The following is a 27,623-nucleotide window of genomic DNA, read 5'->3' on the forward strand; positions in this document are numbered from 1 at the left end:
CTTAATGTCAAATATAACTTACCAAGAACATGGTTACCATGTTCTCAGATATTAATGTTCTAGACACATTGCAAGACCATTCAAGTGTCCAGTTTTCTGTGGGTTCTGAGAATATTCCATCAAAGTCCCACCAAACATACACAGAACATGGGCCTTGATTGGCTCTGCAAAAGTAACAAGATGTGATGTGTAATGATTGTTTTTGGGCACGTGTGTAGAACATTAATATCTTACATTCTGAGAACATGGCAACCATGTTCTATGTATGTTTGGTGGGACATTGATGGAATATTGTCCTAACATTCAGAAAACTGGACACAGGAATGTTGTATATACTGAGAACATTGAAACCATGTTCTATGTATGTTTGGTGGGACATTGATGGAATATTGTCCTAACATTCAGGAAACTGGACTCATGAATGTTCTTGCAATGTGCATTAAAATGCGTCTAGAACATGAATTAAAACATGCTAAAAAGGTTCTCAGAAGTTAACATAGATTCTATCTAGTTAACAAAGATAGAATGTTCCCCTAACTCACGAAAAACTGGACCCTCAAACATTAGGGGAACATTACAGGTAACATTACAACAATATTCTCTCTCCCGAGAAGTGTTAACTGAGATGGTAACATACAATATACAACCTATACATGACTTCTTAGTGTTTTTTAAGAAGCTTATTTGAATGACTGGTAGGTGGCTCACATTATGTCCGTCTTTAGTCCAGGTGATTGTGGGGGAGGGGATACCAAAGGCATCACAGCCAAGAGTGAGGGGCTGCTTCAGGGTGACAGTCAGGTTCATGGACTGTCCATCATCCTGTATCTCGGGGGGAACTGGAGGAGTACAGGAGACATACATCATCTGGAAGTCACCTTATTAACACATTTGCGACTAGTTTCAGTAAACTAGGTGTATGTCACTACTTCACAGGAGAGCCATTTGAATGTCAACAAATGTATTCTTTGGCAGAAATGCCTTCTGGAACATGTGATCTTTCATGTGCCCTTAATAAAATACGTGTATGCCATCTGTAAATACAAAGAAGATTGTTAAATTACGAGCCTAGTTGGTTTAGCCACAGAAAAAAAGAGGCAACCTTCTCGCTAGCCATGATTGGTAGAGATAATGAGTGGGCTGCACATGCCGAGAGATGAGTTCGGATTAGTCTGCCATATAGCACACTTCAGTCTATTTGAGCTGAACAGTATGTGTAGGTAATCCTGTCTAATGCTGTTTTTTTATGTATCAAGTAAGTAGAACTGCATTAGTGTTGCTCTTCACTTTCTGGAGGAACGAGTTTTGAAATCAGTGGAATTAGAGTATGATAGCTAAGGAGATGGAGAAAACACCTGTCTCCAGATTACATCTTCAAATTAAGGGCAACCATGGCATCCGTGACAGGGAGAAGCATCCATCTATGATGTAAATGGGTAAGATAGTTTTGCTAGCTACATTTTCAGATTACACATTTCTAATTTTGACAGAAAGTAATTTTTTTATTTCAAGTTAAAGTGTACTGTTAGCTAGCTAGCTAACATTAGCTGGCTGGCTCGCTAGCTAACGTGACGTGTATGATCTTATTATTCGAATCTCAGAGCCATTTGCTTTGCTAGTTATAGCCTAATGTTAGCTAGCTAACATTGAACCTGGTTGGTTAGCTACCTAAAGATTCATGCAAGGTAGTAACATCATGTGTTGGGATTATGGTTCATTGTTTACCTAGCTAGCTAGCTACATGTCTCCACTATGCAAAAGACTCCACTATGCATTTCAATAGAATGTCACTGCGACAATAGAATTAGCTGGTAAATTCGCTCTGGCTATCTACCCCGATTTCTCATCTGAGCGCAGAATAACTGACAAATGTATTAATGCTCAACATCTAACCAGCTCTGCTAAGGTATATAAAATGGTCAGTGAGCTGTTCTCTCATTTGTGTCTGGAAGTAGCTAGCAAGCTAGCCAACGTTGGCCAGGTAGCTTGGGTGCTTGACTGTTGTCGTTAGGAAAGAATGCTCGGATCAAGGTGAACGATTAAGAGGGTGTGAATGATACTGAATGGGTGTAGATAAAGAAGAACTCTCCAATAGTAGTACCAAAACATTCAAAGGCCATTTTCTCAAAAGTGAGGTTACAAGTTTATTAATTCACTTTCAAAGCATAATTACTTTCTCCTTGTTCCTCAAATGCAGTGTGTGATATACCATTTTGTAGCTCTGTGTCTCTGCTTTTATCCAATGTAAAAAAAAACATAATTTCAAATTTTGCTACATAAAACCGAATCAAGGCAGTCGGTCACATTTTATTGTGATCTGAACAGACATCAGGTCTGTATAAAGATCGAGTTTATGAGGTCTCACCATTCACTTTCAGCCGTGTCTTCCGCTCAACAGAGCCTGCATCATTGCTGGCCACACACTTGAAGTCCCCGCTGTGACTGGCAGATGCAGAGCCAATCACAAGAGAGCCATCTTCTGCCACAGAGAACTCTGATTGGTCAGGGAATATCCCAAGACCGTTCTTGAACCAGCGCACCTTTGGAAAGGGTGAGCCTGCGGGTGTTGAGAGAACAGAGAGGTGGTGTGTGTAGTGTGGAGGTCTGAGGAGGGATTTATCGATCATAACTGACAGAAACAAAAGTTACTTCTGTCCCTGTACCCCCCACAGGAGGGCTGAATGGGCAAGAGTCCCAGACTGGAAAAAGCAGGCCCTATATTTATCTGTTGGACAGCAGGACAGCAGGGGAAACATTGCCAAATTGTTACTGAGACTGAGAGGCCTATTGGTCCGTGGGCTAGGATACTTCAAGGCTAGAAAGCAGTACACAAAAGCCAAACACAATATATTGGTAGATGCCTGATTTAAAGTACTGGTGTCATGATTTACTACCAAAATCATAGGTGAGGATCCTGGGTTGGGCCAGTAGTTCAAAGCCTTGATGTGATGTATTGGTGACTGAAACAGATGTGTTTGGAGCTTTACAATGGGGTAAAGGGCCGGGAGCAGAGAAAGGGGTCTGGGATGGAGTTAGTGGTGGAGCAGGGGACTGAATGGTGTTTGGTGGGAACACCATTACCCCATATAAGCCAGTCTGAGGTATCTTTTACATAAGAAGGACAGCACATACATACAGTTGGAAGTCGGAAGTTTACATACACTTAGGTTGGAGTCATTAAAACTCATTTTTCAACTACTCCACAAATGTCTTGTTAACAAACAATAGTTTGGTAAGAATAGTAGACAATAGTCTACTATTATTCTGATGAAGTGGTGATCCTAACTGATGAAATGTCAGGAATTGTGAAAAACTGAGTTTAAATGTATTTGGCTAAGGTGTATGTAAACTTCCGACTTCAACTGTAGGTGTGTGGACATCCAGTACAGCTTTTTGCATTAAGAGCAGAGAATGAAGTAAACCCCTGTACAATCTCTATTTACAGAACATATCCAAACACCAGAGAGAGAGGAGGCTGTACTGGAAACTAAACACATATTTCATCCCCCGTCCAAAAATACTAAACTCAGGGGACAAAGAGGAACCACAGAGAGGAACCAAAGGTAATGTTATCACCCTGTCCCACGCAGAGCACATGTTTACACTTTAGAACACTGACTCAATTATATTATCTCATTGCTGTGAGAAAATGCATACAGATGTTCTGTGTAAAAGTAAAAACATCTCATTAAAACCTGTTTCTTGTACTTATCTGCAGGGTCCACTACATTTCATTCAATTGTCTCTTCCATGTGTTTTTTAAACAAGTACTTGTCTTCCACTATTATTGGGCATTAAGTGTTCCTGTTGGTAAAAAAATAATAATTTCCTGATGTTAGAATCTTCTTTCATCTTCCCATTCAACATCCATGCAGACAGACACATTTATATGAAACAATGGGTGATGAACAAGCTATTGTTTCTTAGTTTCCTTGGCCAGGCTCCTAGTGCTGCTGCCTAGAGCTGTGACCATCTCTGCGAGGGACCCTTAACAGGTCCTACTAGTCACCCCAAACAATTCCAAACAGGTACCCAAAAGTACCTAAAATAACCCCAAAGTACCCAAAACAACTACAAACAACCACAAACAGCTCCCCAAAACACCCAACAAGTACCCAAAACAACCCCCCCAAAGTACCCAAAACAACACAAAAGTACACAAAATATCCACAAACAGTTATCCAAAAGCAACCCAAATCCACTCAGAAACAGGGGTAACACTTCACTTGGATAGTCCATCTGTATAGTCCTATCTACAGACTATCAGTAACATTTCAAATAATTATCTACTAACCCTAACCCTAACCATAGCCCTAACCTTAACCTTAACTCTCATCCTAACCCTAAACTTAACCCTTACCCTAACCCTAGGCCTAACCCTCTTAACCCTTACCCTAACCCTTATTCTAAACCTAACCGTAACCTTTGTAAGCAGTTGCTTAACATCAGATAGTTTGTTGATAGTATAACCATCTGTAGAGCATCTATAAATGGACTATCCGGACTATCCAAATAAAGTGTGACCCCAAAAGTAACAAAAACAGCCCAAAAGTACCCAAAACAAACACAAACAACAAAAAATAACCCCAAACCACCCCAAAACAGGTAACCTAACAACCCAAAAGTCTCAGAAATAACCCCCCAAAGTACCCAAAACAACCACAAAAAAACACAAACAGGTACCCGAAAGAACCCAAAAGTACTTAAAAGAACCACAAACTGGTAGCCAAAACAACACAAAATCACCCAAATGATCAGTTCAGGTTCATGTTTCAGTTTGGTATGTGATATATTGGGTTCAGGTCAGGATTCTATATCATCAGTATAGCCGAAATAACAAAAGCAAAGTACAGTATGACTGAAATACTAGATATTGGCAAAAACAAGCTGCACTACATATACAACAGTATGTGGACTCCACTTCAAATTAGTGGATTCGGCTACTTCAACCACACCCGTTGCTGACAGGTGTATAAATCCATAGACAAACATTGACAGTAGTATGGCCTTACTGTGGAGCTCAGTGACTTTCAACATGGCACCGTCAAAGGATGCCACCTTTCCAACAAGTCAGTACGTCAAATGTCTGTCCTCCATAATTCTACAGGATCGGTGTCCCGACCTTGGGACGGTTGAGCTAACATAGGCTAATGTGATTAGCATGAGGTTGTAAGAAACCCCCAACATATCTGATATGGCAGAAAGCTTACATTGTTGTTAATCTAACTGCACTGTCCAATTTACAGTAGCTATTACAGTGAAATAATACCATGCTATTGTTTGGGGAGAGCTCACAATTATGAACTTGAAAATGTATGAATAAACCAATTAGGCACATTTGGGCAGTCTTGAAACAACATTTTGAATGGAAATGCAATGGTTCATTGAATCAGTCTAAAACTTTCCCATACACTGCTGTTATCTAGTGGCCAAAGTCTAAATTGTTCCTGGGCTAGAATAATTCATTATGGCCTTTCTCTTGCATTTCAAAGATGATGGTACAATTAAAAAAAAAATTAAACACATGTTTTTTTCTATGTATTATCTTTTACCAGATCTATTGTGTTATATTCTCCTACATTAATTTCACATTTCCCCAAACGTCAAAGTGTTTCCTTTCAAATGGTATCAAGACTATGCAAATCCTTGCTTCAGGTCCTGAGCTACAGGCAATTAGATTTGAGTATGTCATTTTAGGCAAAAATGTAAGAAAAGGGGGCTAATCCTTAAGATGATGATTTTGGAATCAGATGTTCAACGAGCAGGTGTCACACACTTTTGGTCATGTAGTGAACGTGTGGATATAATTATTTGCCTACTCTGGTAAATGTGTATGTGAGTGAGTGCAGATAGGGATATTTGTGTGTGTGGTTCAGGGACAGGGTTGAGGTCAATTCAGTTTCAGTTCAGTCAATTGACCCTTCGCTAAATCAAGTCCCAGAATTTTGGGTCCAACACCTCGGGACAAGATCACGTTTCAAGCACATGAAAGCCAATGAGACCTATGACAAAACAGAGTTTTCATAGAAAACGTAGCTCAATTGATTAAATGTCTAAATAACAGTGAATGCACCAGGCGTACTTGCTATTGTGATTCCTGAAATGCAGAGGCTTTTGGAGTATTTTTCGAATCCGGAAATGACCACCAAAAATTGCTAATGCTAGCTAGCTCTCTAGCTGGTTAATATAACTTGTTTTCTCAAAATGTATGTTATTAGGATACAACTACAGCAAACTAGTTAGGTCCATAAGTAGTTAGTAGCAGATTTGACTGCATGACATTGCATTCAGAGCCATCTAGTTAGCCACACTACAAACTTAATTGTACCAGGTTCCCGTGAAGCAATTTTAATGACAGTCCACCACAACATACCCGATAGTCTCCAGATTAGCAAGGGGTAGTCTGTGTTTAATTTTGTTGTGTAAAAACACAATTTGAGATCATTGTGAGGGGTTTTCTCCAGTAGTTTGAATGCTCTGTGTATTACTCTGGGTACGAAATAGATACGGTCAGTGTGTTATCACAGGATGATAGCCTAGCTTCTTCTGAGTTGATAGAGCTATTACTTGAGCCAATAGAGTTTGCCAGCTTGTAGTCCCAAAAACCAGAAACGAGTTACATCTGGTTCGTTCAGCCATTCCTATGGGGGAAATGATGGGGAAAAATTGAGTTTTGGGATAAACTGCGAAAATAAGGTCTGAGATTAACACAGGCTTAGAAGATGTTATATGTATTGTTCTATGACAGGGTACCCCAGGGTTTTATTTCCCCCCTCAAACATTTTCTGAGTAAAAATAAATCAAAATGTGTATGCGGAATTTTTATTGTTGGGACATAAAAGTCTCTAAAAAACCCCACCAGGAGATCAACTCAATGTGATTTTAATTTAAGAAATCTGTTCCCAAGTACTCCCACGCATAATAGAGAGACACAGCGTGATCAATGTTTGAAATTATTATATATCGGGTAAACATGATATATTTTTGGGCTTCTTGCGGTCAATTTGCAGTGTACAAATGATTTGTAATAATGTTCCGACCCCCCACCATCCGCTCAATCATTTTTTTTTGCCATTGCTCAGAGATCATTTTTGTAAAGTTTTACATCACATTTTTTGCAGTTTTGAAGCTAATTTCCTGCAATCAAACACATTTTTGTAATGACGTATGCCATGTCAATATGATATCTAAGTGAGAATGACTAACAGAATCAATAGGGGCCCCCTGAAGGTCGGGGCTCTGGGCACGTACCCTGCGTGCCTGGTCAGTATTCGGTCATGATTACTTCAATCAACTAACTACCAATCAAAAATTGTTCGCTGACATGGCTAATTCAATGACTGTCAGTGACTGACATAACAAGAGAAAACATCTGATACACAACCACATTTCTAAATTGTACCTGGTTTATACTACTATTCTTACTCGCAATAGTAAGTTGAGAGTCGGGGACCGCTCATTTTCGGTCGGGGACCGCTTATGTCACTTATGCCTGGAACCAGCCCTGAATATCAGTCAGTCAGCTTTCTTAATTATGAAGCCTTTATGTGCTTGTTTTGAAAAAAACATGAATTTCCCGTAGGCAGAGTTAGTGCCTACAAAAAGACGGCATTACTATTGTTCTCTGTAGACCGCTCCGTTCATGGCAGGAGACCAGGATTGTGTCACAGTTTACAGGAAATGTCACTGATGATGTTTGAGGGACCTGGATTATCTCTAATGTGTAGAGGGTCCCTGTAGTCTGTAGAGGTGAATCAGCCCAATCAAGCAAGCCATTATTGACCTGTCTGAAACATGAACCTGAATTTATAATTTGGGTGGTTTAGTGTTGTTTTGGCTGCCCGTTTGTAGTTCTTTTGGATGATTTGGGGTACCTGTTTGTGGTTGTTTTTGCTGTTTTGTGTACTTTTGGGCTGTTTGGAGTTCCTGTTTGGGTTGGTTTGGGGTTGTTTTGGGTTGTTTTGCATATGTTGGAATTGTTTTGAGTACCTTTGGGATCTTTTGGATACTTTTGGGGTGCTTTGTGGTACTTTTGGGTTGTTTTGGGTACTTGTTTATGGTTGTTTGAGGTTGTTTTGGGTACTTTTGGGTTGTTTTGTGTACGTTGTTTTTCGTGGGGTTACTTATGGGTACCTTTGGGTTCTTTTGAGTTGTTTTGGGTTGTATTGGGTACGTTTGGGTTGTCTTTGGGTTACCTGTTTGGGGTTCTTTAGGGTACTTTTGGGTTGTTTAGGGTACCTTGGGGTTCTTTTGGGTACTTTAAGGTTCTTTCAGGTTCATGTTTGGGGTTGTTTGTTTTTTGGGGGATTGTTTGGGGTTGTTTTGAGTTCTTTGGGGTGTTACCCTGTAATGGTAACAGTGTAGCTGCCTGTCTAAGCTCTACAAGGAGGGCCAGTGGAGCCAGCCTACTCAGTAGAGGAGTACCCCAGATATCTCGGTCTATTATCTGCCAGCAGCAGTCTGTAATTAGGAATCCTCTCCCAGCAGGCCCCCTCGCAGAGCAGACAGGAAAGCAGATGTGGCCCGCTGAGCCACATCTTCAGGCAGAATGATGTTCCAGCTGCTGCTATGTCCGTATTAGCCCACTCCTCACCTTCTCAAACATGCCCGTTACCATACAAACAACTCGATACTGGTGCCATGTGTATATAGCCAAGTTATCATTACTCGTATTTTATTCCTCATATTATTATATTTATATTATTTCTCTTTTTTTCACTACGCATTAGGAAGGGCCAGGCCCGGCCCGCAAGTAAGCATTTCACTGTTAGTCTACACCTGCATGTGACAAATCACATTTGATTGGATTTGAGTTGAACACCTATTTAAATACCCTGTCAACAAGAAGTTCAATGGGCCCACGCATAAGAAAGAATGCTCAAACAAACACACACACACACTTTCTCAGCCATGTTGCGTGCTACCTCCCCCTTCACCAAGATGTTAAAATAGAGACAGAAACAGTATTCAATAGAAGGAAAGCACACCATTGGGATATCAGGGGTATTGAAACACACATTTGTTTCCACAGACAAATTAAGCTCTATGGAGAAAGCAGAGCAATGCCTTGAAGGTAGCTAGATAAATCCACACCTTGTCCTACATTTAATATGGAGCTAGCTCTGGGAATAATGAAAGAAAACAGTTCCATCCAAACATTACCAGAAAAAGATTCACCACATCTGTTCACTTTGGTCAGGCTGTGTAAATTGTGTATTTTTTCTGACACCAGATGTGTTTCCCTCTATAGCAAATCACCCCGGACAACATACATAAATAAATCTTATCCTACCTTCGGCGGGGCAGGGGATGGTGACCTTGCTGTTAGACACTTTCTCCATGATGGCATCTCCAGGCTCAGCGAAGGACGGGGCCTCTGTGTAAAGGATAAAGGATATAGCATTAGGACAGCACAGGGAATAAGACAAAGGGTTTATTTAGCGTCATGGGTTATAAAGGCTACTGTAAATAATATGTGTCAAGGTTAGGTTGAGATTTCTATAAGATATAGGCTTGATTTTAGTGTTAATGTTCAGCTAGAGTAGTATTAGGTAAGACATGAGTGCTAGGGTTAATCCGGGCGGTGGGGTGAAGATGTCGTGCTACTGACCCTGACAATGTGAGTCATGTCTCCTTTGACCCCTACTCACTCGTTAACCTCCAGCTTTGACTTCCTCTAATCCTTCCCTCAGCTTAAGCTGACCTCTAAGGTCAAATATCCCCTCAATCAACACCCACTAACCTACAGACCCATGCTCTTGTCAAATAGAATGGAGTTTATAGGGCTGCTTGTTTAAAGGACCTCACGCTGCTTGCTTAGCGAGTACCACTTCCTCCGGATTCAGATCACACAAAGCTCGAACTCTGGACCTGTGCCTTGCTAGCACACGTGACCACCCTCCTAAAGCATCTTACCAGTCGGATCCAAGTGAAAAGCTAGCAATTCGCTGGAGCAAGTGGGACATTTAAGGCTGAGGAGTAAGTTGCACACATCCCCAGAGGCGTCATGCCCATAAGGGGTACAGGGTCACGTGCCCCTTCAGATTTGTCTTGTATAAAAATATATATATATTTTTTTCTCTCTGTAATACTGTACTTATAGCCACCTAGCAATTTTATGAAGTTGGCTTTAGCTATTCCAGATATGTTCCCATCTGACAACTTCACAACTAGCTGACAATAAGCTATTTCAGCCTATCAATCAAGTTAAGAGTAGTTAGCTTGTCTAACTATCTTAGCTGGCATGCCTACTGTCAAGGTTGTTAGACTTTAGAAAAGCGAGCAGTAACTAAATGTATTGAATAAGACTTACATTAATTTCAATATTTTATACAGATTTGAGCAAAGATGCAGAGAAGCATATTTAATTTCTTTAAAAAATAACCACCAGTCAGGAAGATGGAGTCAGCTCAAGAGGAATGCTTAGATATGCAGTAAAATAAGCCTAGATTGCAGGAAATTCTCACATTTACAAATGGGGGGCCTAGCCCCCCTCCAGACCATCACCCAGCCATAAAGTTATTTGTGCCCCCTCAGATTTTGGGGGTGCATGACACCCCTGCACATCCCCATGAGCTGCACTTACATTGTGACCATATGATGCTGCTTCCAGAGAAAGCACCTCCAAAGACAACTGTCCTTGTCTATTCTGTCTTTAACCATATCAGTCCCGAGAGCCCAGCAAAAATTGGCTTTTCATTTATCTGACTTTCATTTATCTGCATGTCCAGCCCTTATATTCAGCCTCACAATGAAGTGTTTTACCATTTGACATAAACAGTTGAAGTCATTAGTTTTTTTGACAAATGTACATTTAAAAAATGAAAGTCCGCCAAAGCAAAAACCTGATAAAAATGAATGTATATGAATGTAAGTACAGAATTGGTTTGCTCACGGGGAAATGAATATGACAACTGTCTGGAGGTTGTGTCAGGAACTAAGTGAGCTTGTTACAGCATTATGGACACTATGTCCCATAGGTGTGGACAAGAGTCACATGACTTGGACTCGAGTCACAAACATGATGACTTGCAACTCGACTTTGACTTTTACACCAATGACTCGTGACTTGACTTGGACTTGAGCCTTTTGACTCGACCTGACTTGATACCCTCCCCAAGCCCAAATATAAAAAATGATGCTTTTAAAAAAAGTGTGCAGCACATCAATTCTTAATTTAACGGATTACAGTTTGAAACAGACATCAGCCAATCAAATTGTGCCAGCTGAGAAAAAGTTGTGCGTGGCAGTGCAGAGGAACATCGGGGTGTCTTTCTCATGGCTACCCATGTATTTCCATGGAAATATAACGTTTATTTGGAAAGTAATAAATATAGAGATATTTTTAAAAGCATTCATGATTTGCGTAAATGTAATATACTAACTATTAGTATTATAATGCTCACTTCACCAAATGTGACTTGTTTAGGACTCAAAACTCAAAGTTTAGGACTTGAGACTTGACTCGCGACTTGACAGTCTTGACTTGGGACTTGACTTGGGACTTGAGTGCTAAGATTTGAGACTTACTTGTGACTTGTAAAACAATGACTTGGTCCCACCTCTGCTATGTCCTGTGATTTCCCATGTAGAAGAACCCCTTACCTTCTAATGGCTCTTGTGTAGCTTGTGAACATCATAGAGCAAAACATGTGCATGTTCATCTCAGCTTTTCATAGATAGTTTGTAGCTCAAACCATTTGGACTCTACAGACGTTTTTCTAAAAAGACCCGGCCCCGGGCCCCTTCGGAATCCGCCCTTGTCACACAAACACCACTCTAGCTCAGCCTCCGTTAATCACAGAGACTTGGTATCTGCGGATGCAGACTAAATAGACACATCCAATGGGACAACCCAGAAGCTCAAACTCACAATGTTAAAAAGGGGTTAGAAGTCCAAAACATGCCGGCGTTACGATGGGACTCATTGGGTTAAGCTGGGACAGTGTTTCCTCAATGTAAAACGGGAAAATATCTATTTTAGGTATACTGTTACAGTCAGTTCTGTGTGAACCTTTTTCAACACTATTGACAATGACACTATTGTGTATCAGTCTGTGGAAATTGTTTGCGTAGTGCTTGGGCTGATCTGATGAATGGATAAATAAATAGATGTACAGTATATTAGGAGAGAAAAGCTGCATCATTGATGAATCCGATTTCTCACCTAGCACCTCCAGTTTGACCTCCATGGTATCCTGTCCAGCAGTGTTCTTGGCCACACAGCTGTAGGTGCCCTGGTCAGTGAGGCTGGCCCTGTGGATTCTGATGGCTGCAGTGTCCCTCGCCCCGACAGGACGTCCGTTGTGGAACCAGCTGATCTCAGGTCTGGGCTCCCCCTGAACCACACATGGCAGAACCACCGTCTGGCCTATCAGCGCCTTCAGCAGGGACGGAGCTGCCTGGATCTTGGGCTTAACTGGGAAACAAGGTTTGTGTCTCATGATATCTATTAGATGCATGACATCATCTTGAACAGTGAAGTGAAACAGGCTGTCAGATCTCAAGTTCACATAGCATCTACAAAGTGAGAATCCATAACGAGATACCTTGTATGTGTAAATTGTAGTTGAGCGACACGTTGCCGGCTGGGTTTTCTGCTGAGCAGGTGTAAAGTTTACTATCAATCAGTCGGACATCGGTGATCTTGAGAGAACCAGAAGGCAGCACGGTGAACCTGGACATGGAGAGAGGTCAGAGGTCAGGCTGAGTATAACACTGTTACTCACAGTGGAGTCACACTGGAAATCTTCAACCCTGTTCACGTTTTTGTGAATATGTGTGAGTGTGTGCATGTGTGTGTGCTGTACAGGCCCGTGTAGTTCTGGCTTTTATAATACCATTCACATTGCATAATAGTAACTGAACTTCTCAACTGAACTGAAATCCCCAGCAGAACTACACCCAGCTGCAGAAATGGATAATATGCACAAATGTAAACAATGCTCTGAGATTTATACGTTTCTCTGCTAAGCAACTAAAATTATATCAATAACATGTTTGGAAATTATCTGGAACCACAAACAGCCCTATATTTCAACACTGCACATGTGGCTAAAACACTCTGCCCCCTTACTGTTTCAAACCCAACCAGTAGCATACATCATAGAAACTGAATGACTGGCTCAGCAGCGGTCAGTCTCTACTGAGAAGTAAAGCAGTTCTAAGTCACCTTAGTAGAGAGCAGGGAGCTGAGCACAAACTGGAGACATGGACCCAACATACAGCCTCATCTGTGTATACATGCTGACACAGGCTGACTGGGACAAATTGGGCTTATCAGAGAGGTCTGAGTGCAGCTCCCTAGCCTCCCCGACTGACCTAGTGTGGGGTAGCACTCTTCTACTCTCCAGCTGTGATAGCTCTCTCTCTCTTTCTCTCTCTCTCTCTCGTTCTCTGTTTGCAGCGCTGGGACATGCGGTGGAGGTAGTGGAGAAGAAGAGGGCTATGGCAGCAGACACTCAGAACACCCACTGACTGAGTTATTCAAAACAATCTGTTTCTCCCTGCTCACACCGGCTGGGCCAAAGGATGGGCGGCAGATAGACTCCTGGATGGAGAGAATGCGTCTGTCCGCTCCAGTGCTGAGGGCTGAAGGAGTTGTTGGTGGAGGTGTGTTATTCTCATCAGACAGCCAGGGCTGGTAAAGAGTAAGGAGAAGACATGCTCTTTTATGGCAGAAGATCCACAGGGGAGCCAAACGTCAAACAGGCTGTACTTTTATCTCTTTTTCTGTCAGTCTTCTCCCCTACTTCCCGTCAGCACACCCCTCTCCCTCTCCTCCGTCCCTGTCCTCCACTCCTTCCTGGCCCCACATAAGCATCCTCCTTCCACCACTACCACAGCGTTCAACACTGTCACACAGTTCCTCCAGAGACATAGGGACTGGTCATGGCCAGTGGGTTTCACTGTCATCTCTAGTCTGTGCCCTATAGACAGACTCCACCCGACAGTGAAGCCTGTGCTGAGTGACCACAGATTCAGGGATGAGAGAGTCATGTGTAACCATATGTTCTTCCTCAAAGAAGTTGTTCCATACGACTACACACGCGCAACACACAGCCCAGCGCCAGGCTGCTGCCTCTGCCACTTCAAAAGGCACCACTAAATGCGCTCCAACAGTTAACGGCTGCTTTAGATAGCAGCCGGATTCAATCAGTGTCCATTGTAAAAGGTTGGTCAGTTAAGTCAGGGGTAAGGTAATCGCCTTGGTATGGTGAGAAACTTGCCTTTTATTGCCTATTTACCATTTCACTACATTGTTGCTACATTCTTATGTAACCATGGGTCTTCCTCTTACCAAGCAGTGACTGGAGGGATTGGCTGGCCGTTCCTGCTCCATGTGACCAGAGGAGAGGGACTGCCCTGGACCTCACAAGGGAGGATGACCTCAGAGCCCACCTCAGCAGCCATTTTCACCGTGTTCTCCTCACCACTCACACCTACGAGCTTAGGCTTGGCTGAGGGAAAGGGAAACATGATCTTTTTACAGAGGCAGGTCTGCTCTAAAGCATACAACTTTTTGTAATCTAAACATGTCAAATGCCTTATGATTTTATTTTACACAGTACTTCCTCTATCAATGAAACACTTTGGAGAGAAGCCAATGACATCACTCACTGGACAGCCTTTGCTGTAAGTTAATGTGCAGCCCTTACTGTTGACACTAAGCTTGATCTCACGGCTGGTGTAGCCCACTGCACTGGTGGCTGTGCAAATATATATGCCTGCATCTTCTGCAGTGGGGTTGAGGATATGGAGGAAGCCATCAGGGTCTGACTGGGGGGACGACCTGTCTCTGGGCAGGGGCTCCCTTCCCTGAGGGAAGAGCAGGCAGATACACACTCAACAGCACTGGGACACATAACTAGGCCAAAGGTTCAATGCCCAAATTCACTTCTGATGCTTGCTATAATTACAGAGCCGAGCCCCCTTCCCAAACTAAACTCTCTCTCAGACACACACACACACACACGCACACACACACGGTACTACTTCCCCTTCTTTTTTGAACAGAAAATGGCTTTTGCAGACTCACTTTCACCTGACAAGAATATAAATTTACTTGACTCTAGTGTATTAATCTGAGAATGTATGGAACAAGGCTATGAATAAACATTCCTTGACACAGGCAGCCTTATAATATATACACAAGTGTTATATTAGTTTAAAGGTTATTTACATGATGTTAGTGGCCATTCATCTTAAGATGGATGGGCTGTGATTGCAATCCCCACTAGATTCCCTTGTGCTAAATTATGTGATTTGTCAAAGGCCATTTGTATGATGGAGCCAAAACCATGATTAAAGATAAAACAGCTTCAGAGCAGAAAGCATAGCATCCTACCTTGGACCAGACAACAGTTGGCTTGGGAACTCCGCTGGACTCACATGACATGGTGATGGCCACGCCCTCGTTGGCTATGTAGTGGTATGGACCAGCGCTGATCTCTGGGGGCACTGGGAAAGTAGGTCACAAGTACAGCTGTCTACTGAGCATGGACAACAAGGGGAGCAGAATTATCACTGGATTTAGCTCAAATCATCTTCATTACAACTTGTTGAAGAACCCTAATCTGGATGTCTGTCATTATTGCTATGGACCAAATTACTTCATCAAAGCATGCAGTATATGAAACACTCTCTCAACTATAACACCGCAGGGTGCTCAAGTTACAAGTTGCTCAAGATGTTGTATTCCCATACTAATAGTCAGCACATTCCTACGCTAATTAGATGGTCCATGACAATAGAGGATCTGCCATAGCCCTTTGACCATTCTGTAAACCGTATCTCCTCTCACCATGGACTTCCAGGCTGACTGATGTGTTGACCGACCCGGCTACGTTCACTGCAGTACAAACATAGATTCCAGCATCCTCTGGGAGTGCCCTCTCTATGTACAGGCTGCCATCGCTCCTCAAGAACTTCCTGCCACTCAGTTGCAGCTAGGGAACAGCAATGGATCATTTTAGGCAATGATAAACACACATTCTGAGAGGTAGTAATGTAGGATTATTCAGGCCAGATCATCCTCACTTGGTTTCCATTGTGGGTCCAGTGTCTCTCTGGCAGGGGTATTCCATCCAATAGCATGCAGGGTATGCTCAGGGACTGACTAATCCCAGTGGTGATGACTGGGGCACCATGTGCCAAAAGAGGGGGCTCTGTTGGACAAAACGGGAGGATATCATTACATGAGCAGACAGACTGAAATACAAAGCAGCAGCTGATCAAATAATGTAGGCTCAAACTGAAACAATTATGGGGAGAGGCAGCAATGGATACTGGTGTTCTCTATCAGCAGAGAAAGGTAAGACTGAACACAAACACTAGTTCATACCCAGTCCACTGACACTGACTCTGGCCTCAGTCCTGATGGTTCCGAACTGATTCTTGGCCTCACAGACATACAGGCCTTCATCATCCAACCAGACATCTGTGGACAGATGCATAGTTACTCTGAGAATACTATTATCATGATCAAATAAATACAGATTCCACTTATAGGATGGCTTCTCCATGCAAACCTCAGTATGAGACAGGTTACGTGTGCAAGTAAGGGAATTTAGAATAGAGTGCATACTCGCTAGAATCATTCTAAGAGTTCATCAACTCTGTCTCAATCATCTACAGGCATTCTCTTGGTTTATTTATAATGTCATTAGGATTCATAAAAAAAATTATCAATACAATAAGACACAATGTAGTACAGCTGCCTATACAACATGTCCTAAACAGTATATTTTACTTAGACCACATGATGACAGATGAAAACATGATTACATTGCAAGTGTCTAAATGGCTGATGTCAACTCATGTGAAGAGTAAACGGTGAAAACGAAGTTGTCCAATGCGTGTACAATATGTAGCCTACATATCTGAGACATTAATAAAGAGACCACTGGACTATCTTTGTTTAAACAATACCGGGTAAAGACAGAAACATCTGCTGCCATTTAAGGAAATCATATCAGTACATAGACACAGATGGGGCCAGTGATGAAAGTCCACTTCGCCATGCAAATACTACTGTTTCTCCCTCCCCAACAAAAAATAACCTAGCCTGAAAACATGTAGGATCTGAGCTATGGATAGATATACCAACCACTCTCTCTCTCTCTCTTCTCTCTGTTTCTCCCTCACTTCCTCCCTCTCTGACCAAGGCATGGTCCAAAATATATTATATCCACATTATACAGTTGAACTTCACTCACCCCTATCTTGACATAAAAGTCTCTGTCAATTCTCTAAGGCCCTCAAAGAGCCTCAGTTCCCCTCGCTGAGGGAGAAAGGGGAGACGCTCTATTCATTCAGCAGGGCCAGCTTTATCCTGCCCTGAAGTGCTCCACCTCTTCTATGTTTATGAACCTAAAGAATGTCAGCCATGTCAGTCACGCACTTGGTGCCAATGGAGGGCTGTGGTCTCTTTGGTGCCTGCTGTTTTGGTAAGGAACTCATTATTGGGATAGCGGGATAGTGTAATAGTGTAAAGAGGAATAGTGGGAAAGGGACATAAGACTCACCCTGGATCAGGAGATGCCCTGTTTCTAGTTGCACCGTGCCACCGCTGCTGTATGCTTCAGAGATGATCGCTCTACCATCCTTTAGACGCCAGGTAACTGTAGGCAAGGGGAAACCCCGGGCAACACAGGGCAGCGTGACATTCTCCCCCACATCCACTGTCATGTCAACTGGGGTTTCTGAGAATAGAGGGGCCACTGTGGAAGAAAGAGTGGGAGATCAACGGGAAGTTCTCTATAATCAAATACAGTGTATAAAAAGGACATACAACTACTCTGTTAAAAAAATACATCAATATTCTGTATTACACCTGCTTGGTTTAGATAAAGGATGCAATGTCTTACCATTATTACTGGTTATCTGAAAGTGGCATTAATTCCTTAAGCTGAAAATGGCTGCCCTCACCTCCGACCTCCAGGATAACAGTAGCAGACGAGGTTCCCGCAGGGTTACTGGCCACACAGCTGTACTCCCCAGCATCCATCGCCTGCACTCCTCGGATCTGCAGCGTCCCGTGATGCACGTCCTGCTCAGCAAAAGGAACTGAGCCCGCCTGTAGATCACCTGAGAAATGACAAGAAAATGACACACAGACAAATATCGACCTAATGAATGTCATGTATCATAACAGATTAAACAAGTGATTAGATATAATCCTATCTAGTGTACTATTGGCAAAAAAAAAAAAAACACAAGTGATCAGTGTTTTACCTTTGGACCATTTGACCAGAGGAAGAGGAACTCCGGTGGCTCGGCACTCCAGAGTCGCATCACCTCCAACTGCCACCATCACAACCTGTTTCACCACCCAGATACTGGGTTCCTCTGTATGGTGGAAGGGTGAACCAAAATAAAGCTTAAATAATAAACATGATCAAAACGTTTGTATTATTATCGACCAAATCGTCAGACATGCTCACAATGCTATACGTGATCAGAATAGCAAACTATTGTGAATTGAACTTTGTCAATTGGGCAGCGGCCCAGACAGGAGGTAAAAATAGAAGTATCGCTGTCTGACATTTCACACGCTTTGTACGTCTGCAGAGACGTGACAGGGACAAGCTCTACAGGAGCCCAGAGAGAGAGACAGTTGAAAGGATGTGATGATGCATCCTGCCAGAGCCAGCTTCATGGTGTCTTACAGATCAGTGTTGTTCAAAATGACACTCCCAGACAAAAGTGAGTATAATACAAGCACACACCAGGGAGAAGCTGCCATGGTCCATCAGTGCTGTGTCCTCTGTCAAGCACTCAATTACAGCAAGGCTAAAAATACATCCTGAGGACTGTCAACCCTGCCAACATAGGGAAGCTATAACCTACTGTGAAAGACAGAGGGAAATGCCACTGTCAATCTAAGCTCTCCTCACAGCTAGACAACATAGCCCAAACACGATGGATCAGGTAGACATTCATTCAAACAGCACTCAACAAAAGTTTTCTCACAGAAACCATTCAAAAGTGACCCTACTCTGAACTGAAAATACACTGCTCAAAAAAATTAAGGGAACACTAAAATAACACATCCTAGATCTGAATACATGAAATATTCTTATTAAATACTTTTTTCTTTACATAGTTGAATGTGCTGACAACAAAATCACACAAAAAATTATCAATGGAAATCAAATGTATCAACCCATGGAGGTCTGGATTTGGACTAACACTCAAAATTTAAGTGGAAAACAACACTACAGGCTGATCCAACTTTGATGTAATGTCCTTAAAACAAGTCAAAATGAGGCTCAGTAGTGTGTGTGGCCTCCACGTGCCTGTATGACCTCCCTACAATGCCTGGGCATGCTCCTGATGAGGTGGCGGATGGTCTCCTGAGGGATCTCCTCCCAGATCTCCTGTCACATGTGCTCAGTGTGAACCTGCTTTCATCTGTGAAGAGCACAGGGCGCCAGTGGCAAATTTGCCAATCTTGGTGTTCTCTGGCAAATGCCAAACGTCATGCACGGTGTTGGGCTGTAAGCACAACCCCCACCTGTGGACGTCGGGCCCTCATACCACCCTCATGGAGTCTGTTTCTGACCGTTTGAGCAGACACATGCACATTTGTGGCCTGCTGGAGGTCATTTTGCAGGGCTCTGGCAGTGCTCCTCCTGCTCGTCCTTGCACAAAGGCGGAGGTAGCGGTCCTGCTGCTGGGTTGTTGCCCTCCTACGGCCTCCTCCTTGTCTCCTGATGTACTGGCCTGTCTCCTGGTAGCGCCTCCATGCTCTGGACACTACGCTGACAGACACAGCAAACCGTCTTGCCACAGCTCGCATTGATGTGCCATCCTGGATGAGCTGCACTACCTGAGCCACTTGTGTGGGTTGTAGACTCCGTCTCATGCTACCACTAGAGTGAAAGCACCGCCAGCATTCAAAAGTGACCAAAACATCAGCCAGGAAGCATAGGAACTGAGAAGTGGTCTGTGGTCACCACCTGCAGAACCACTCCATTATTGGGGGTGTCTTGCTAATTGCCTATAATTTCCACCTGTTGTCTATTCCATTTGCACAACAGCATGTGATATTTATTGTCAATCAGTGTTGCTTCCTAAGTGGACAGTTTGATTTCACAGAAGTGTGATTGACTTGGAGTTACATTGTGTTGTTTAAGTGTTCCCTTTATTTTTTTGAGCAGTGTATATGCGTGGGTTGAAAGTGGTAAAGAACTAGTCTTTAAATGGAAAGCCCACATCATAGCCTTTATAGTGGTATCTCACTCAACCTATAATAGGACTGGAACTGATATGACATCTCTACCCACCTGCATAATTGAGAGACACAGTCTGAGTGGCAGTTCCAGCCTCGTTGGTTGCCAGGCAGGTGTAGTTCCCAGCATCCTCGGGGAGGGCATCTCTGATTGTTAGACCTCCGTGGTTGGATATACTCATCCTGTATTATGTAAGACAGACATCAGTCATGGGAATTCATTTTAATTGATTTAGATGATTACAAATGCATGTGTCTTGGTGAAATTCATCACTTGATGTCCAAGTATATCCAATCTCTTTTGAAAATGTATTTATTGGCAGCCAGATCACGTACATTTACCAAAAATCGGGAATAATGTAGTTTGTGGTTAGCTTCAACTGTAAAATGAAGCAAACGAGATGTGACATTTGTATATTCATGGGAAGCTGTTAAAATAGAATCCAACAACTCTCTGCAGCTGCTGTCGTGTAGGTGTTGAGTGGGCTAAGAGTTCCTTTACCTTGGCCGATTAGGGAGGAACATGTTTCCATGACTCCAGAAGAGCTGCGGGGGGGGGGAGCCGGCTGCTGTGCAGACGAGGCGGACCTCAGACCCCCTGGAGAAGGCTTGTCTCTGGGGTCTGACTACCACAGAAGGGGCCTCTGCAGAGAGACAGAGAGGATCCATAGGAAAGAGCTGATGACTCATGTCCCAGTCATGTTTGTATGAGTAATAATTTATTACAGGCAGAGCTGATCATGGCTAGGCAGTGGTAAACCTCTGCTAGTCTGGGGGCAGAGCGTGATTCACCAGGAGGGCCTGACATCATGATCACAGCGGATCACAGTCAGAGACATGTTTCAAATTTGTTTGTCCTTTGCAAACGCATTACAAGCATCTGAGTCCATGCCCATCATAGAAGCTGCAATTTTCGACTTGCATCAATTGGGCTGATTTGAAACATGTTCTGACTGAGAGCGTTTCTGGAGAAGTAGATAAAAAATGTAACAATACAATTAGATGGGGCCAGTCATGCTACTAAGGCAGTAATGGAAAGCAGATGCCAGAGGCCTGGAGGAGGTATAGAGGATGTGTTTAGTGTTTAAGCAGATGATCAGTACAGTGTGGTTGGAGTGCGGTGAGCTACAGTACCTGGGACGAGCAGCCACACTGTGACTCGGCTGTCTCCGTTGGCATTGGTGGCCACACACTGGTACTGGCCGGCATCCTGGGGCTGCACCTCATTGATCTCCAGGAAGGAGTTGGGCAGGACCCTGACCCTCCCGGAGTGGGCCAAGATAGTGAGGCCTGCCCGCTGCCAAGTCAGGTTGTGGCGCATGGAGCCCTCCACCTGGCAGGCCATCACAGCCACAGCCCCCACCGTAGAGCTCACGTTCAGTGGGGCCTTCAGCACCGGAGGAGGCTCTGTCTCATGGGAAACACAGTCAACACAGTGAGACAAACAACACACTATGAGCAGGGACAAAACAGTTCATTTTACTGTCAATGTAAACATTTGGAATTACATGTTTTGTTTCAAAGTGGTATTTAAATCAGCAATATATAAATAAGATAAGCATTTTGGAAAGCTTTGACTAGCTACGGTACTGTAAGTGATCTGTGACTGTGACTGTGTGTGTGTGTGTGTGTGTGTGTGTGTGTGTGTGTGTGTGTGTGTGTGTGTGTGTGTGTGTGTGTGTGTGTGTGTGTGTGTTTCTGTGTGTGTGTGTGTGTGTGTGTGTGTGTGTGTCTGTGTGTGTGTGTGTGTGTGTGTGTGTGTGTGTGTGTGTGTGTGTGTGTGTGTGTGTGTGTGTGTGTGTGTGTGTGTGTGTGTGTGTGTGTGTGTGTGTGTGTGTGTGTGTGTGTGTGTGTGTGTGTGTGTGTGTGTGTGTGTGTGTGTGTGTGTGTGTCTGTGTGTGTGTGTGTGTGTGTGTGTGTGTGTGTGTGTGTGTGTGTGTGTGTGTGTGTGTGTGTGTGTGTGTGTGTGTGTGTGTGTGTGTGTGTGTGTGTTGGTGTGTTCTGACATACCTCTCACGGTCAGCTGTGTGAGCGCTCGTCTGAGTCCTGCGCTGCTCTGAGCGATGCACTCGTACGGACCCTCATCCTCACCTGAGGCATGTGGAATTTCCCAAAATGCTTTGCCAGAGAACCTGAGTCACATGAACAGTTAGCTGGCAGATGAGTGATGATGGGAACATGATACTGTCTTACACCATTGACAAATTAGCCTCTCTGGCACAGAGACACAGCGAATATCACTCGTCAGAGGTCGGCATTATTTCATGTATGTAATTCAAAACAGAGTGTCAGAACAGAGGGAGAAAGAAATAATGCTTTGTTAAGTTTCCAAGATGACACAATCGAATGCGTAATGTACACAAAATCCACTGTGTATACCCGTCTCCTGATTGATGCAGCAATAAAAGGCAACCGAGTCTATCGGCAATAATGTCTTGCAGAGCTGGTAACTGCAAACAGTACACTGTGTCATACCCCATGACCTAATTATCTGTTTTACAGGGGGTATTGAATGCATATGGCTGTTCCATCCAAAAGGAGGGCAAGTCAAGTGTTATAGTGTGTTATAGTGTGTTATAGTGTGCTATTGTGTGTTATAGTGTGTTCATAGTGTGTTATAGTGTGTTATAGAGTGTTACAATGTGTTACAGTGTGTTACAGTGTGTTATAGTGTGTTCAACAAACAGAACAGATGGAGACTCACTGGAACAACTTCTCCTCCCCAATAGCAACGCCACTCCTGGTGAACCTTAGCCTATAGGGAACGTCGCTCTCTACCGAACAGCCAATCATAGCGGGCTGCATATAAAAGCCGTTCACCACCTTGGGCATGCTCACCGCTGGGGGATCTTTGTCATGACAAAAAAGAGAGGAGGGAAAAGGTCACACAAAGGACTAGGTCTGTCTTGGAGACACTAGGGAAGAGACTGAGGAGAGGGATCTCTTACCTGGGATGATGTTTGTGTAGGAGACACTGGACAACCTCTGGAAGGGGTATCCTTCATCATCCTTCCCTGTCACCTTGAGGAAGAAGCTTTGGGAAGGAGTGCGAAATTTTGGGACACTCCAGAGTCCTCGGCTGCCACTGTCAGAGGGCAGAGGCACGGGGAGGGTACGCAGGGAGCGTCCTGAACCTGAAACTAACTCCATGTGACTCAGCTGACCTGGGGGCTTCAGTCCTGTACACTTCAGCAGCACATGGGCTGGAACTCCTTTGGAAGGGGAGGGGAGCCCAACGTTATTCAATGCAATCACGTATATATACAAAGAAATAAAATTGCATGCACACATTACCTTTGATGGGTCTCTCCCTGGTATGGTTGAACTCAGACACTGGTATACTGGAGAACCCAGCCCGGAAGTCCAGATTACTGACCCCTGTAACTCTCAGAGTGTGGCGGCCACCGCAGCCCACCTGGATATAGACAGGACATTCAGTTGTTGTATTTTGTCTCAGAGGTGACTAAAGCAGTTATCTCATTCTCAATACAGGATGATCACATCAGGAGGATCTACTGTACAGTACCTTCAGAGTCCAGGCTCCAGGTCGGGGGAACTTCAGGTTGACAACACGGGCAGAGTTTGGGATATTCAGCAGCTCTGTGAGGCCCTCCTCCACTCTAACAGTGTGACCTAAGCAATTGAGACATAACAATATCATTTCAACTTTTTAAATAACATTAATGTTCAGCAAAATGGATATCACAGGAGGTTGGTGGCGCCTTAATCGGGGAGAACAGGCTCATGGTAATGGCTGGAGTGGAAACCACAAGCTCCTTTCCAGCCATTATTATGAGCTATCCTCCCCTCAGCATTCTCCACTGATGGATATATAGTATTATTCTCAAGTATTGACAAAGTTATTTGCTATCTATACAGAGAAAATACATAATAAAAGCATGATGTACCAAGGGGATCCCTGAGCTCGATCTGAGGGGCTGGGCCACTAAGTGACACAGTGACCTCCTTCAGGCTGGGGTCAAAGGGCACCTCCCACTGGTTCTCCTGAGCGCTGTCATGATTGGAAGAGAGCAGGTGAACCTTCAGGGCCTGCACTGTCTCCTCCACCCACTTCAAGACCTGGCAGAAGAGAAGACTTAATCTCAGCAAGATAGCGGCACACCCCACACAGCACACAGCTAGAGGACATACTAGACAGGGGAGGTCTGTGACTTAGACTAGACTATATACAGTGGGGCAAAAAAGTATTTGGTCAGCCACCAATTGTGCAAGTTCTCCCACTTAAAAAGATGAGAGAGGCCTGTAATTTTCAGCATAGGTACACTTCAACTATGACAGACAAAATGAGAAGAACAAAATCGAGAAAATCACATTGTAGGATTTTTTATTAATTAATTTGCAAATTATAGTGGAAAATAAGTATTTGGTCACCTACAAACAAGCAAGATTTCTGGCTCTCACAGACCTGTAACTTCTTCTTTAAGAGGCTCCTCTGTCCTCCACTCGTTAACTGTATTAATGGCACCTGTTTGAACTTGTTATCTGTATAAAAGACACCTGTCCACAACCTCAAACAGTCACACTCCAAACTCCACTATGGCCAAGACCAAAGAGCTGTCAAAGGACACCAGAAACAAATTTGTAGACCTGCACCAGGCCGGGAATACTGAATCTGCAATAGGTAAGCAGCTTGGTTTGAAGAAATAAACTGTGGAAGCAATTATTAGGAAATGGAAGACATACAAGACCACTGATAATCTCCCTCGATCTGGGGCTCCACGCAAGATCTCACCCCGTGGGGTCAAAATGATCACAATAACGTTACGCAAAAATCCCAGAACCGCACGGGGGGACCTAGTGAATGACCTGCAGAGAGCTGGGACCAAAGTAACAAAGCCTACTATCAGTAACACACTACGCCGCCAGAGACTCAAATCCTGCAGTGCCAGACATGTCCCCCTGCTTAACATCATGCTTTGGGGCTGTTTTTCTGCAAAGGGACCAGGACGACTGATCCGTATAAAGGAAAGAATGATTGGGGCCATGTATCGTGAGATTTTGAGTGAAAACCTCCTTCCATCAGCAAGGGTATTGAAGATGAAACATGGCTGGGTCTTTCAGCATGACAATGATCCCAAACACACCGCCTGGGCAACGAAGGAGTGGATTCGTAACAAGCATTTCAAGGTCCTGGAGTGGCCTAGCCAGGCTCCAGATCTCAACCCCATAGAAAATCTTTGGAGGGAGTTGAAAGTCCATGCTGCCCAGCAACAGCCCCAAAACATCACTGCTCTAGAGAAGATCTGCATCTGAAATGAAACCTTGTGAAGACTTACAGAAAACGTTTGACCTCTGTCATTGCCAACAAAGTGTATATAACAAAGTATTGAGATAAACTTTTGTTATTGACCAAATACTTATTTTCCTACAATGTGATTTTCTGGATTTCTTTTCTCATTTTGTCTGTCATAGTTTAAGTGTACCTATGATGAAAATTACAGGCCTCTCTCATCTTTTTAAGTGGGAGAACTTGCACAATTGGTGGCTGACTAAATACTTTTTTGCCCCACTGTAGATAGACTTTCTAGCAAAGACCTCTACTAGAAACCCAATTAGAGGGAAAGGACAGGAAGGATGTGCATGTGACCTCTCTCTGATTCTGAAACTGTCTGCCTCAACACTGCAATCTGGTCTTTGTCTTTGAACCATCTTATGTCTCAAAGGGATCTTCAACAAACGAAAGGAAAGTGAAACAGCTCAACTGTCAAAAAGATAACATACAGTTTTCTGCACTCTTAAGCATGAATTCCCAGGAGGAGTTTCTCTCACAGTGGAAGGTAGCACACTGTCTGACAGAAAGAGCAATGCTTCTGCTCACCTCTTTTAATGAATCATGGCATTGGTTCCCTGGTCCTGAGATCTATTCCAGATTATTAACAGGTCCAATGTGCAGTATCAATGTAGGCTATATATGGCTGAACTTTTTTACTGTCTGTAATCTGTCAAATTGGCAGGGTTGGGTGTATTCCTTTCTGAATGTAATCCATTACAGTTACTAGTTCCATGTCCAAAAAATGTTATCAGTGAAGTAAATGTTGGATTACCCAAACTCAGTCATATAATTAGTTTCAGTTACTTTTAGATGTCTGTCCCCTTAAGAGGTGCAGGTTAGAAGCTGACACAGCCACAAAGTCATAAAATCTGATTTTTAACCCTAACCACAATGCTAACCCTAATGCCTAACCCTAACCTTAAATTAAGACCAAAAAGCCTCACTCAGTTCTGCTTCAAGGACTGAGCTGTAGTCAATGAATAGCATTCTAACATAGGTGTTTATTTTATCCAGGTGGGAAAGGCCAGTGTGGAGTGCAATAGAGATTGCATCATCTGTGGATCTGTTATGGCGGTATGTTATGGCGGTATGCAAATTGAAGTGGGTCTAGGGTTTCTGGGATAATGGTGTTGATGTGAGCCATGACCAGCCTTTCAAAGCACTTCATGGCTACAGACGTGAGCGCTACGGGTCAGTAGTCATTTAGGCAGGTTACCTTAGTGTTACAGTTTACAAAGCTGTCCATAAATGGACGTTGCATTTTACTTAATGGGTTGGTTTTGCAGGCTTCACTGCTTTCTACTATAGATAATAATATGATTAGGCCATATCTTTACATAAAAAAACAAAAACAGACAGTCATATTTTCAGTCATTCCAATTAATATAACACCCCTTGTCTTCAAAAATAGAACTTAGAAATATGGAAATATAGATTAGTCAAATTGTTTTACCTGAGTATAACCCCAAAACTATGGAATAATTAGCCTACTCTGTTGTTTATGATAGACTGATTGGGCTCATTGCTTCGAGTTGATGCTTTGAGCACTCCCAAAAGTGGTTTTGCATGTGAAAATGTATTGTTTACGTTTTTGTTGTACGCTTTGATATCTCGACTCCGACATTGCGTGTCCTAATATTTATATATTTCTTAATTCCATTCTATTACTTTTAAATGTGTGTATTGTTGTGAATTGTTAGATACTATTGCACTGTTGGAGCTAGGAACACCCGCATTTAACTACACCGCATTAACATCTGCTAAATATGTGTATTGTGACGAATATAATTTGATTTGATAATTTGCAGCCGATTGTGTTGCAAAACGTTTCTTAAATGGAAGCAGACGGAAAGAAACGGGGAGGGACCTACCTGAATTTGTCCAATATAATCTCTCGTTTTTCTCTGTTTGCATTCGCACCATTGGATGACATTGCTTGTACTGTAGTTTACAAAAGCCTATTCCTGCTCTTTTCCTGCGATCCATCAAATGCATTATGTGTCATCATAGTGGTCTCTGATTTCTGGTCACACTCGCTCAGTCAGAACAAATTTAAAGCAGGCATTTTTTCAAAGCTAATTTGAATATCATTGAGAA

At 43.1% G+C, this 27,623-nt stretch overlaps 1 protein-coding gene across 1 annotated transcript in view; it reads right to left on the bottom strand.

Annotated features, from left to right (window-relative positions):
* LOC109894895 (hemicentin-1-like) overlaps positions 1 to 27,623 on the bottom strand; it is a 73,990-nt gene that overhangs the window by 27,133 nt on the left and 19,234 nt on the right. The window contains exons 5-27 of the mRNA XM_031829427.1: positions 24,142 to 24,313; positions 23,760 to 23,866; positions 23,528 to 23,648; positions 23,182 to 23,445; positions 22,938 to 23,082; positions 22,244 to 22,365; positions 21,368 to 21,640; positions 20,736 to 20,877; positions 20,289 to 20,416; positions 18,235 to 18,348; positions 17,929 to 18,087; positions 17,526 to 17,720; positions 16,343 to 16,438; positions 16,039 to 16,166; positions 15,803 to 15,947; positions 15,347 to 15,459; positions 14,658 to 14,817; positions 14,300 to 14,459; positions 12,549 to 12,676; positions 12,167 to 12,418; positions 9,293 to 9,376; positions 2,366 to 2,557; positions 709 to 839 (exon numbers count right to left, since the gene is read on the bottom strand). Of these exons, the coding sequence (XP_031685287.1) occupies positions 709 to 839; positions 2,366 to 2,557; positions 9,293 to 9,376; positions 12,167 to 12,418; positions 12,549 to 12,676; positions 14,300 to 14,459; positions 14,658 to 14,817; positions 15,347 to 15,459; positions 15,803 to 15,947; positions 16,039 to 16,166; positions 16,343 to 16,438; positions 17,526 to 17,720; positions 17,929 to 18,087; positions 18,235 to 18,348; positions 20,289 to 20,416; positions 20,736 to 20,877; positions 21,368 to 21,640; positions 22,244 to 22,365; positions 22,938 to 23,082; positions 23,182 to 23,445; positions 23,528 to 23,648; positions 23,760 to 23,866; positions 24,142 to 24,313 (3,531 nt within the window). The remainder of the gene's footprint in view (positions 1 to 708; positions 840 to 2,365; positions 2,558 to 9,292; positions 9,377 to 12,166; positions 12,419 to 12,548; positions 12,677 to 14,299; positions 14,460 to 14,657; positions 14,818 to 15,346; positions 15,460 to 15,802; positions 15,948 to 16,038; positions 16,167 to 16,342; positions 16,439 to 17,525; positions 17,721 to 17,928; positions 18,088 to 18,234; positions 18,349 to 20,288; positions 20,417 to 20,735; positions 20,878 to 21,367; positions 21,641 to 22,243; positions 22,366 to 22,937; positions 23,083 to 23,181; positions 23,446 to 23,527; positions 23,649 to 23,759; positions 23,867 to 24,141; positions 24,314 to 27,623) is intronic.

This window comes from Oncorhynchus kisutch, linkage group LG8, assembly GCF_002021735.2.
Source record: "Oncorhynchus kisutch isolate 150728-3 linkage group LG8, Okis_V2, whole genome shotgun sequence".
NCBI classification, from domain to species: domain Eukaryota; kingdom Metazoa; phylum Chordata; class Actinopteri; order Salmoniformes; family Salmonidae; genus Oncorhynchus; species Oncorhynchus kisutch.